Below are 11,630 nucleotides of genomic sequence, written 5' to 3' on the forward strand. Positions count from 1 at the left end.
CTGTTTAGAAGGATCTTTAAAAAATCAGCAGTTACAGCTAGGCACACTAACTGGTAATGCTAAGTAATAGTAGCTCCTACATTACAGCAATATTTGTGAGAAAGCAGATCTCTCTAGGTTTGAGAGAAAAGCTTAGGACAAGGAAGTGTTAGACTAGAGGTAGTTTAACAGCTGCTAGGCTTGGTTTTAGAAAATGAGAATCCTCCTTTAACAAAAAAAATTCTGACCTGCAATTCCTTGCTGAAATTAAAAAGAATGATTTCACCAAACAAAATAAACTGCATGGACCAGACGATGATACTCTTGACTACTCTTTGTTCCCATGTATCACGTATGATTAAGAAGGGTGCACCCATATACACACTGCTGATCTTCGAAAAATTAATCCCACATAGGACTTCCTATCCAGACAGCAATGTGCACAGTTTTAAGGTTAGTCGTGCCTGTTTTCACAGACTCAAGAAAAGACAGGGTACATGCCAGCTAAAATTCCAGGGTGATCTATCTGCTGATCTAACTCCTGTGGAGTCTTTCAAGAGAAAACTTGTCAATGCATACCCATATGTTGAGTTACCACCAAGCATTTAACAATGATGAAATAGCTTATTCTGGCGTATGTTACCCATAAAATGCTTGTAATTAACTCAAGGAAAAAACGTACTAAACTTACAACATCAAAAACAGAATATCTTTTCTTTCAGCTGTGAATGTACTGGGAGACTTCCAGTTGCAGGAGTGTTACTTGGAATGGTATGGCACGGCTGTCATCAAAGAGGCTGATGACAGAGAGCTTGTTCAGTGACAATCAATATGTGCTATGGAGGTCCTGATCCCAGGACACAACCTCAAAGCTATGTGGGCTACTGATGGGAAAACATCCCCAGTTAAAGTGGGTAGCACTTGCTAACTTGGTTCATCAAAGACTTTTCTTTCTTCACTAGCATCAGTTCAGCATTCCTAGACTCCATTTAAGACAAACATTCTTCGCCCAAAATACAGTTTCCTTAATGTGTTTAGAAGGAGAACGGTTGCCTTCTCACACATTAAACACAGTGTGAAACACTTATGCTAATGCAATCAGTTGCAATTCCAGTATCTCAGCACCACATGAAATCATACCATTAGCTCACTCCATATGCCACACTTCTACTGACTTCTAAAGCATAGTTCAGCTTCCGTTCAGTTCAGTAGGAACTTTCTCAATGACTTCAAATGTCACAAGGGCTAAGCTGTCCTTCAGCAGTAAGGAAACTCTCAATGACTTTAAATGTCACAAGGGCGAAGCTGTCCTTCTGCAGTAAGGGAACATGACAATGGTAAAAATAACATAACAATAATCACTTCAACCCATTGAGGTTGTAAGAAAATATTACACACTCATCAGTAAAGCTCTTTCTGTATGCCTATGTAAAGAAAGGGACTCAAAATACAGTTATTTCAGATATGAACATGAATAGAAAATTTGCACTGAAACCACTTTGGAAATAATTGGAACAAAAGCAATACAGCTCACAAACAGTGAAATATCCATTTTGAAATGAGCCGCAGCTGGCATAAACAGCGTTAAGAAACGAGCAGAAGTCAAAAAGCTTCACTGCACATTTTACTTGCTATAGGAAATGGCATAGAAGACATTCTTGTTGCCTTCCCTATAGCTGAGCATTTTGAAAGGAGGTGTGATAAGCAAGTATTTATTGAGTCCCCATTGTCTGTCAGTACCTTATGTCTTCTGACTTTTAAAGAATTTGCTTCAACCTTTTTATTAAAAAGTGAGAGTTTCACACCTGTTCATAATTCTTGGTAAACTGCCTGCCTCACAATCCTGAGGCAGCTTTCCTTAGACACGTGATTTTGTTTGCACGAATAATACACAGACATATCTCCCATATCACAACAATTATGCACACTTACAACATTATGTAAGTTACTAACTGTATGACCAGAAAAAAAGGAGAGAGCTTTAAGTCAGCTCTCACATGAGCGTATTAACCTGTGAGCCTGGTTTGCAACATAAGCATGGTCAGTGCCTGTCAACATTGCCACACTGAAATCTCAGCCCTCTAGATGTGACTTTATTGTCAGCAGTATCCAAAGATGGAAAACTCCCATGAACACCACATTCGTATTTCATCCTTAGGAAAAAAGCTCTAAATTCTTACTTCATAAGGCTTTCTCTAGCCTCAGTTAAATGACCTGATATGTTCCTTAATAACAGGGAGGAAGTGTATTTTTAAATCCGGCTTGCTGATGCTGCAGATCAGTAGGGAAGGAGGTGTCCTTGGCAGAATGGTTTTTTGTTCTAAAACACGATACCTGCTGATGCTGCTGAAATGATAATGGACACTACTCACTCATGTCTAAAATCAGAGGAAAAGTGAAACCCCCAGGAGACCAGGAAGAAGGTAAGGTGTGCATCTCCATCTATGTGCACCTGCTCATTGGATGACTTGTTTGGTACCCCAGTTTAATCTACTGGGTCCACCCAAGGCCTACAGGCCATGGGTAAAAACAAGATTGTCTGCTTGCAAATAAACCATGTCCACTTTTCCAGCTTCATCAATTTCAGTAGCATGGATAAATGCGAGCAACCTGAATTACGTGCGCACAGCATGAAATGAACTTTTGTATTACATATATGAGAAAATTAAAGGACTCTTAAATCTCCACTACATCCCAAATACTTTTAACACAAAAATATGCTCAGACCATCACAGATGACAAAAGCTGTACCAGGGACTAGTTTGGGCAAGGGCTTAGATTTAAAAGGCTTGAACTTTTTAAAAACAATGATCAATCAGTTCTCCAGCAAAGACAAGAACACTGAAGGTCTGTTTGTTGTTTCCTTTGTCTGCTACAGTCTCATAAAGACTTCAAACTGTATTTTTTGGCATGACTATGTCAGAGAAAATCCCACAAGCACACACAAAAATATGAGAATGCCTTATGCCATTCCCTTTTATTAGCACTGTGCCCCACCCACTTGGTTATTCACACATGCAGCAGTGAGAACTAGGAAGCCCATCTCAGCTGGCTCTTACATTATCTTTGGTAATGGCAAATTGCAGTGCCTCTCAGCTACAATAAATTATGTCAGTTTTTCTTTTCAAGACAGGTAACTTGAAAATTGAAGTAAAAAATAAGGGATAATCTAACCAAGCCCCAGATGTAAAGCAGAAAAGGCAACCAAATTTTACTTTTGCTTTAGCTTCATGCTGATCTCATTCTAAGTGACTTCACTGTAATTACTGGACATTTGCACTATTATGAGAGCAGAATCTATCTCCCGAGGACAGGTTTTGTTGTAGCGAACTGGTTTTACTCTAGGAACCTGGTCTATAAAGCCCTTCCCTTGATATATTTACACGGCTATAAGCAAGTCAGAACATTTTTCTCCAGAGTGAATGCAGCCAGCAAAAACACAGCCGTAGGCCCATGCTGAAGTGGGTAGGGTTTCAAAAATTTCTGCAGCAGTTAGTGGTTAGACACATAAAAACACTCCACCCTCCTGCCTCAGGCAAGAGAGAATATGCAGACAGCACAGAACGTATTTCATGCGTCAGGATACATCATTTGGCTTTACACAAGATCAACAGATTTCAGAAAAATGAGAGAAGAGGGTAATGCGTATGTGCCTTAAAACTTAGTATGTTGACTAACATTTCAGTTACTCATTGGCAATGTTTAGGGAGAAAAGGCCTGGTCGTTGTGCCCAGCAAGCTGTTAAATGGGAAGTGATGCTTCTGGCACTCTGGAAGAGAAGAACCCATAAAGGTCAAACTGGAGGCTCTAAACCCAAAGTCAGTATCCTTTACTATTACTCTCCGCTTTGGCTTTGCTACTACAGATGATGCCCATAGGGGAATACAACATGTTCTTGTCCTATCAGTGCTGATGTGTGAGCCCTAGTGCTCTTCTGGTAATATAAGATTAATGAAAGAGATGATACAGTAGAGAAGATCTTTCAATTGTGCAGACAAACTGGTGTAAACTGGAAGAAAAAAAAATTCACCAATCACTAAAACGTCATCATAGAAACACCACAGAAAATAAAACGAGGAAGCACATCTTCTTTCTGGTTTGGGGAAACAAGTTTCTCTGAAGGGAAGCAATATGTTTGGCAAAGAGAACTCAGTAATTTTGTTACCCAGTGCACAATTTCCTGTGCATTTTTTCTTTTATTTTGCTTACTCCAAACTATTCTGATCACAAAAGGAATAAAAAAAAATAAAAATCAAACAATAGCATTACAGTGCTTAATAAAGCCTATTGCAATGAACTTGCTAGCTGTGCACACATACTGGTAACCTTAACTGAACAGTATGAGAAACGCTCTACAGTGTGCCATAAACATGCCAGTATCAATAACACATGGATAATCTCCTTTCTTCAAGGGAAACAGACACACAACGTTTCAGAGGAAGGCTTCAGTCTGACTCCTGTTTGCCATCATTAAGTTGTGGGTAAGGTAATATTCATCGCTACTGGGTTTCTGCAACAAAAGTACTGGATAGTAACTGCATAGTAACTGATGACACTCCAGTTCCCAGCTCCATTGGAACCCATCTGCCAGATCTTGGACAAGTAATGTTTTTGCAATACTATGTGTAAACACCAAGTAAACCCATAGGTAAATGTGGTAAACACAGCTACACACTTAATACCAACCTGAAAAAGCATCTCTTCCTAGTCATGACCTATCAGTGAATACCAATGATAATATTTCCTTTTCTCTACTCTATGTGTAGTACATTAAACTCATAAACTCAATGTGTGGAACTGTTTTCTACATTCACAGTCTCAAGCAGACTGTAATCCTCGCTTGGGGTGGGGCATGTGGGTGTTGCTCTAATAAAGTAGCAACGATAATGCACAGGATGACTTTTTCATGTTATGTTCCTGTAAAATCTTACTGGAATCTCAGCTGGCAAATGATCTAAAATCTCGAACTTTCTGTTGTTCTTGTGCAACTCGACTGTTAACATGTCTGTACAACAGTGCATGAGTAATTTAAAGTAGGGACCATCCTTGAGACAGAAATACATTGTGAACCTGGAGACATGCCATCTCAAAGCTCCAATGTATTTGAGATCCAACCCACTTGATAAATTTGCTGCAGAAGTTCTATTAGCACTCTTACTGTTGCACTCAGGAGTCCATTTTTAACAACTGAAAAAATAAAATATTTATGACATTAAATTAGTTTTAAGTATTAAAAAAAAAAAAAAGAACAAAAAAACAAAAAAAGGGGTAGGTTTAGAAAACGGCTCCAAACTGCCTCAACCACTGAGGTATCGTTTGAGTTTTTCGCTAGATGGTTATGACTGATCATTCAATTTAGTCACATAATCTAACTTCCCACATTTGCTACTGAGATTATTTCTAAATAGATTTCATCCACAGATAGTCAGCTCCTATAAAAGCAGTAATCTAAAGGCCCCAAATTCTCAGATTTCCTAAAGTGACTTGTTCTAGATGGACTTTTGCTAGATACTTTTTACTGTAAGAGAAAAAAAGGTTGCTATCATGCCTGTGAAATTCTATTTGAAGTGAGTGAATCTATGTATATTTATGGTCAAAAGCACAACAACTGCTAACATATTATCACACCTACACTCGGTGCTCACTCACCTCTCAGTGCAAGGCTGTATCGTGTCTCAATACAGATGGGAGTTACACCAGGTGAAGAGAAAATTGAGCATCCTCTTCTGTCGTTTTAAGGAGGAACCAGGCAGGAAATGAATGCATTTCTGCTACACAAATGAAGGACATAATCTAGCAAGAGCGTGCAGGCGCGTGTATTCCATATGCAACAGTCAGCACAGCCGTGTGAGGCCTCGATGCACAGCATGGAGCCGTGTGGCTGCGGGCAGGGCTGGAGGAACCACAGGGACATCACCCCTGTGGGCTGGGAGCTGTCGCTATTATGGCTTCTACAGTTCATCTTCTCAGTCCCGACAGTTATACTGGAAAAACATTTTGCACAAATCAGTTTTGAGAAACATAAATCCACATCAGGAAACCAGGTCTGCAGCACAGAAGGGAAGTTTGCTGATAAAGATATGGAAATTGCACTTGCTTCAGCAGCGCCTGTGAGTGACAGGGCACTCCCTAGTCTTGCTCTGAACTGCATGACTGCAGCTGCAGCTGGGGCTGCTCCTTGTCACAATCACAATCTACCTGCCCATTTTTCCAGTCAAGTTTCTTCATTTTCACTTCTTTCTCCTTCCCTTGCAACTTCAGATCACACTCCTCCCAGTGCGTTCCTCGGGTAGTTTCTCCCCTTTTGTGAGGAGACAGTGCCTCAGATAAAGGTGATGGGTGGCCTGAGGTGGAGAGTTGTGGTTCCCTTGCCTGTGCCGAAGGCCTGGGCCCGCCCTGGTGGGCTCCATGCTCAGGCTGGAGCCCTGCTCCCTAACGAGATGGCACTTTGCCTTGGGCAAAACCCCAGCCATGGGGTGGCAAGCCCAAGCTAGCCTAAGGGACACAACACGGCCTTGCATGACAGCTGCAACAGACGTGTGTACGAGGTTCCCAGCGACGCCCCGCACTGAGGACTCCACAAGCCCTGCTCCGCCCGCCACCTTTGCGGCAGCGGCGCCCAACCCCGCCTTTACCGCCCGCCCGCGCATAGGAGCAACCTTCGCGTGCCCGCCCGCACCGCAGCCCCCACACCCCCTTCCACTGCGCGCAGGCGCAAAGCGGCCTGCGCCGGCTGGGCACGGCCCCGCGCGCAGGCGCAGTGCCGGCGCCCCGCCCCCTTCCCCCCGCAGCGGGAGATTGAAGCGCTGAGGCTGATGAGGTGCTGGCGGTTTTGGGGAGGGTTCTCTCTGCTTGGTTCCCTTCTCTTGGCGCCTGAGGGGGGCGTGTTCGGTTCCTCACGGCTTAGTGGTGTTGGGGTAGAGGAGGCAGGGGAGAGGGTCCCTCAGGGTGTCTTCTTCCTTGTCCCCTACCCCGGCTCCTGGCCCAGCTGGGGCCCAGGCGTGGGCTAGGCCTCGGCCCCGTGCTCTGTGAGGGACCTCCCCTCGCTCTGCGGCGTGTGGGCAGCCTCTGGCTGGGGCTGTGGTTGTGCTGCGGGTCTCTGCTCCGCTCCCTGTACCTCTCGGCCCTCCGGGGTGTGTCACCTCCAACAGAGCTCCCTGGATCTGCGGCCTAGCTTAATGGGCTGCTCAGCCTTCTTTCTGCTTCTCTTTAGGGTGGAGAAGTAACTAGGGAGAAATTGTCACTGAGTGTTAATACTTCAGTTGGTGAGAGGAGAGAACGTAAAATGAGTGAGTGCTGTTATGTAGCTAGAAGCAGGAAAACTGAGGTAGGGACTTAGCCAAAATGCAAAATTGCCTTTTCGCCCTTCTAGCCCAAATTTTCCTTACTTGCTGGGCAGAATCATTTTTCTGTGTGATAAATAGCATTTCTGGTTGAAAATATAAAGGATTCTTAGTCTGAGATCTTGGGGAAGGATTCAAGGGTGCAGGAGAGCTATATGAATGTGCTGCCAAACAGAGGGTTAAAGTAGCAGCATTAGTGAACCATTGGAAGAAGTATCCATTATAGTCATGGTCATTTGAAGACAAATAATCTGCATTAGGATGTAAAGGCAGAGGGTCACAGGATTTATTTTAAAAGAGTGGAACAAGTCTGTTGAAGCCACCTCTTAGGCTTGAATTTATTTTGCTGATTAGTAAGATTTATTACATATTTATGATGTACTATATATGTAGGCATGATGTAGCTCTTTCTAGGCTCTCGCTTACAGTAAGAAATAAGTGATGACTTGCATTATATTTAATGGGTGCAGTGGGTTTCCTGTTTAATTGATAGATTGCTAAAATACCCAATTAACTAGACTTTCTTTACTAAAACCTGGGCTTTTTTCAATAGAATACCATATGTTGAATTTTGAACAACAGGGGGGAGTGCTGACTTGTAAGATAAACAAGGACCTGCGTCCTTTGGAACAGAGCCAGGAAGACCAGGGTTGCTGGTTTACTAAGGCTTTGGCATACTGAAGCTTTGGTATGTTTCATCTCTGAAGAGGAAGCCCCTTGTGCCAGTCTTGTATTGGTAGTGACTTGTTTGCAGGATTTTATTTTTAAGAGGCTTCTGTTTTGAAACTCCTAATTGCAATTTGCAGGTAAACAGAGGTGTAGCTGATGATTTTCCAGCTGCATTTTGGTCATTAGCAGGTGGTTCACAAGTGCTAAACTTAGTTAAACGTTGCCAAAACAATTTGAAGTTGGTACCTGCTGAGAGGTATGACTTATCATTTTAATTAAGGTACTTTTTTGAGGGAACTGGGGATGCTTACTTTTAATCTAAAATTCTACTTGTGTGAGTAATTACTTTTTAAAGCAGCATCCCCAGAAGGATCAAATGAGATATAGTGGATTATTTTCAGACCTGCGTACCCTATTTTTTTTTGTTTTATAGAAAAGATTAATTGTTTATACATGTGGACAATAAAAATCTTCTGGCTCCCAACAGTCCTTTTATTGCTACTTGGGATGCAGTTAAATGAAAGTTCTTCACAACCTCACTTAGTAAGGATTATTCCTTTGTATTAGACAAGCAGTAAGGGTCATTCAGGTGAAGAAAACGTGGTTTGTTTGAAGTGAGCTTTTATTGATGGGTTGTTTTGATGTTGCAGGATCTGACCTTGGATTTATAGGCACACTATAATGGGTTTGAGTGCTTCATAAGTTGTCTTGCTCCTCTTTAACACTTGAAAGAGGATATCAGATAGGGAAAAAGTTGTAATGGAGAATATCTGTAAGACTTCTCATAACACTTTTCATATTTTCAAGAAGAAATTCCATAGAGCTTTATGACTGAGGGAAAAATAATACACAAAATTCCTAGTAAGATACTTTGTACCAGTTAGTAGTGTCATTCATCCTCTTGAAGAAAAGCCATTTGCAAAGCAAGGTGCTACTTAGCACATGAAACAGCTGTGTAACTTATGCAGATGTCTTTTTGAACTTAACAATTAGAAAATAAGTCTCAGTATTTCTTATTAGAGCTTTTTACTCATTTCTGCAGCCACGTGGCTCATTATAATCAGGTGAAAATGGCATCATACAGAATTTATTCTGTCTTTTAACAGAAACTGCTATCCATCTCCAGATGGAAGAACCGGTGCTTGAAAAAATGACATCTTTGTGCCATACTCCAACAGATTCTATGAGAGCAGCTCCACAGGGGACTAGTTCAGGAAAACAGGTATGAAAACATATTTGTTTTTCCAGTAATGTGACTCTGTACTAACAAAAATGCTTGTGAAATCATCAAGTAGTCGGAAATCACTGAGATACTGTTTGCTGGAAAACTAAAGATAGGTAGCTTATAACCATAGCTACAAGGTTGTCCAGGTAAGGAATGTGTTTAGTGTGCTTTGCTCTGAATATGGAGATCTTTGCTGTGAATACAAAGTGATGCAGTAGTATACTCCAAATGCCACACTAATAATTTTAAATACTATTTAGGGTTTATGGTGGGTTTTATTGGTGTTTGGTTTGGGTTTTTTTGTGTTAATTTTCTCAAATCCTATTTTTCTGTGTTGCTGTGTATGCAGAATGGCTTTCTATGACTTCTGCTTGCACTTGAGCAAAGTACACTGCTTTCAGTTTGTATATTCTCCATAACGCTGAGCTCTGCTTTGGTGTCCATCCTAACATGCACCATGGTGATGCTGTCACACTCAGCATCCAGACCTATACTGGATAGGGCTACTTTGCAAGTGTTCCTTAACTAATCGTTCTCTCCCATATTTGAGTATATTTTCACAGGTAAAAATGTTAGACAAAGATTATAAAAAAATAATTGGTAACTTATTTTGAAGGAAAAAAATAATCACTTTTTAAATCTTATCGGTGAAAGATCTCAAAGCATGAACAAGTCAAAATTACACAGATAATTTTTAATACTCTGTCGTAGAATACAGATGTTTTATACTAGTGCTGATACAGAAAGAGTGTATGTGTGGTGGGATGGAGGAGCAAAAAACCCCAACCCGTATCTCCATTAAAGTAGAGGAGGAAATTGAACCTGATGCAATAAAACTAACCAAGTTGAGATATGCTGAGGCAGAATGCCTCAGTAGAATACAGGATTTCCTCCTAGCAAATGTGGAGGTATATCTTTCCATATCTTGCAGCTGTGTGTGCAAATACATGCGAAAGGAAGAAGTTAACTTTGTTCAAGTTTGTGAAAGTTATAGAGAGAATTAGGAAGTCTGGCTTTACAATGATGTTTACATATATGACATGTTCTATGTAAATAATAACCAGAGTAAACAGTTCTTTGAAATTTGATCAAAAATTAGATTATTCTGATCCTTCTGGTTTTTTTGGTTTTGTTTATTTATTTTTTTTTAGCCAATGAGCGCAGCTCTGAGGGAGCGATTAAGGAAAACAAGACGTTCGTTTAATGCTAATTTTACAGTGGCAAAGCGGCTCAAAATAGACACTCAAGAAAACGACTGTGCTGATGCTGACAAAGGGTGCCTGCCAAAGACAAGTACAGAATGTTCCAGACTACAAGACAGTTCTGAAACCCTGGAAAGAAACAGCACTGGACATATATGTATCAAAAGTCCCTTACAGGAGAGTGGTCTCTCTGGATCAGCACAGAATCCTGATGTGCTACAGGCTGATCTTAGTCAGCAACAGGCCCTGGGAGAAAAAGTAAGGCTGTTGAAACAAGTGCAAGAGAAGGAAGAACTACTTCGAAGGCTCAAAATGGTTAAGATGTATCGATCTAAGGTGAGGTGAACCTCTGAAAAAGTACTTCTAAGTCATTCTCTGAAGTGGAATTCATAGTGTAACCTCATTTATTAATTTAAGCAACAATACTGACTCACTTTTTTTTGTGTGTAGTGTTTGTGTATTGTTTCAGTTTAAGGTGTTTTATAAAAATAGATCAGGGTACCAAAAACCCCCACATTTCAGCAAATGACAAATCTTTTTTTTGTGTGTGTGTTTTGTCCCCAATTTCAGAATAACCTGTCTGAACTGCAGGCTTTGATAGTGAAATGGAGAAGTAGTACCCAGCTGATGCTATATGAACTACAGTCAGCCTTTTCTGCAGATGGCAAGAAAGTGAGTCTCACTCAGCTGATAGATACTTTTGGATTAGAAGACCAGTTATTGCACTACAGCAGGACAGAAGAAGACTTTGTAGATGCATAATCTACAGCTGCAAAGCTTTCAATTACACACAGACACACACAAGCAGGAAAGACTGACTGAACCCTGATCACATAAGAAGTGTTGATCAGACGGTGGACTTTATGCTTTGAGGTTAAGAGGTTTTCTACTTGTGAAACTATATACAGTAGGCACTGTAAAAGACATTACTTAACAGAAAAGATGGAACTCATACTGTTTTGGAAAACCTGGTTTGATAACTTCATCAGTGAATGGTTATTTAATAAAAATAAAATTAAATCAAGTCATACTTTAACAAGTAGAAGGCAGTCCATTCTTTGATTAGTCTTTGCATGGTTATTTGTCTTGAAATAATGAAGTCAATTTAACTGTCATTTCTGTTGATGTTCAGATGGGGAAGAGTTCAGTTCTTTGTTCATAGATACATCCCCGTTTTACAAATGCCTTCCTGCTGACAGTGTTTTGTGAGAT

The 11,630-nt window shown here is 40.9% G+C and overlaps 1 protein-coding gene across 5 annotated transcripts; it reads left to right on the forward strand.

The window, feature by feature from the left end:
- Positions 1-6,771: 6,771 nt before the first annotated feature.
- SFR1 (SWI5 dependent homologous recombination repair protein 1) lies at positions 6,772-11,630 on the forward strand. Of its 5 annotated transcripts, none has more exons than XM_074592682.1 (5): positions 6,897-7,268; positions 7,905-8,010; positions 9,098-9,213; positions 10,368-10,754; positions 10,989-11,630. In XM_074592682.1, exons 3-5 carry the CDS (start codon positions 9,118-9,120, stop codon positions 11,178-11,180), a joined length of 675 nt encoding a protein of 224 aa, XP_074448783.1. In that variant the 5' UTR covers positions 6,897-7,268; positions 7,905-8,010; positions 9,098-9,117; the 3' UTR covers positions 11,181-11,630. The 5 variants fall into 5 exon arrangements, with proteins under 5 accessions (XP_074448785.1, XP_074448783.1, XP_074448781.1 ...); XM_074592683.1 differs by having other exon boundaries at positions 7,099-7,112; XM_074592684.1 differs by lacking the exons at positions 6,897-7,268; positions 7,905-8,010 and adding an exon at positions 6,772-6,799.

The sequence above is a fragment of the Larus michahellis genome, chromosome 6 (genome assembly GCF_964199755.1).
Source record: "Larus michahellis chromosome 6, bLarMic1.1, whole genome shotgun sequence".
Taxonomy (NCBI): domain Eukaryota; kingdom Metazoa; phylum Chordata; class Aves; order Charadriiformes; family Laridae; genus Larus; species Larus michahellis.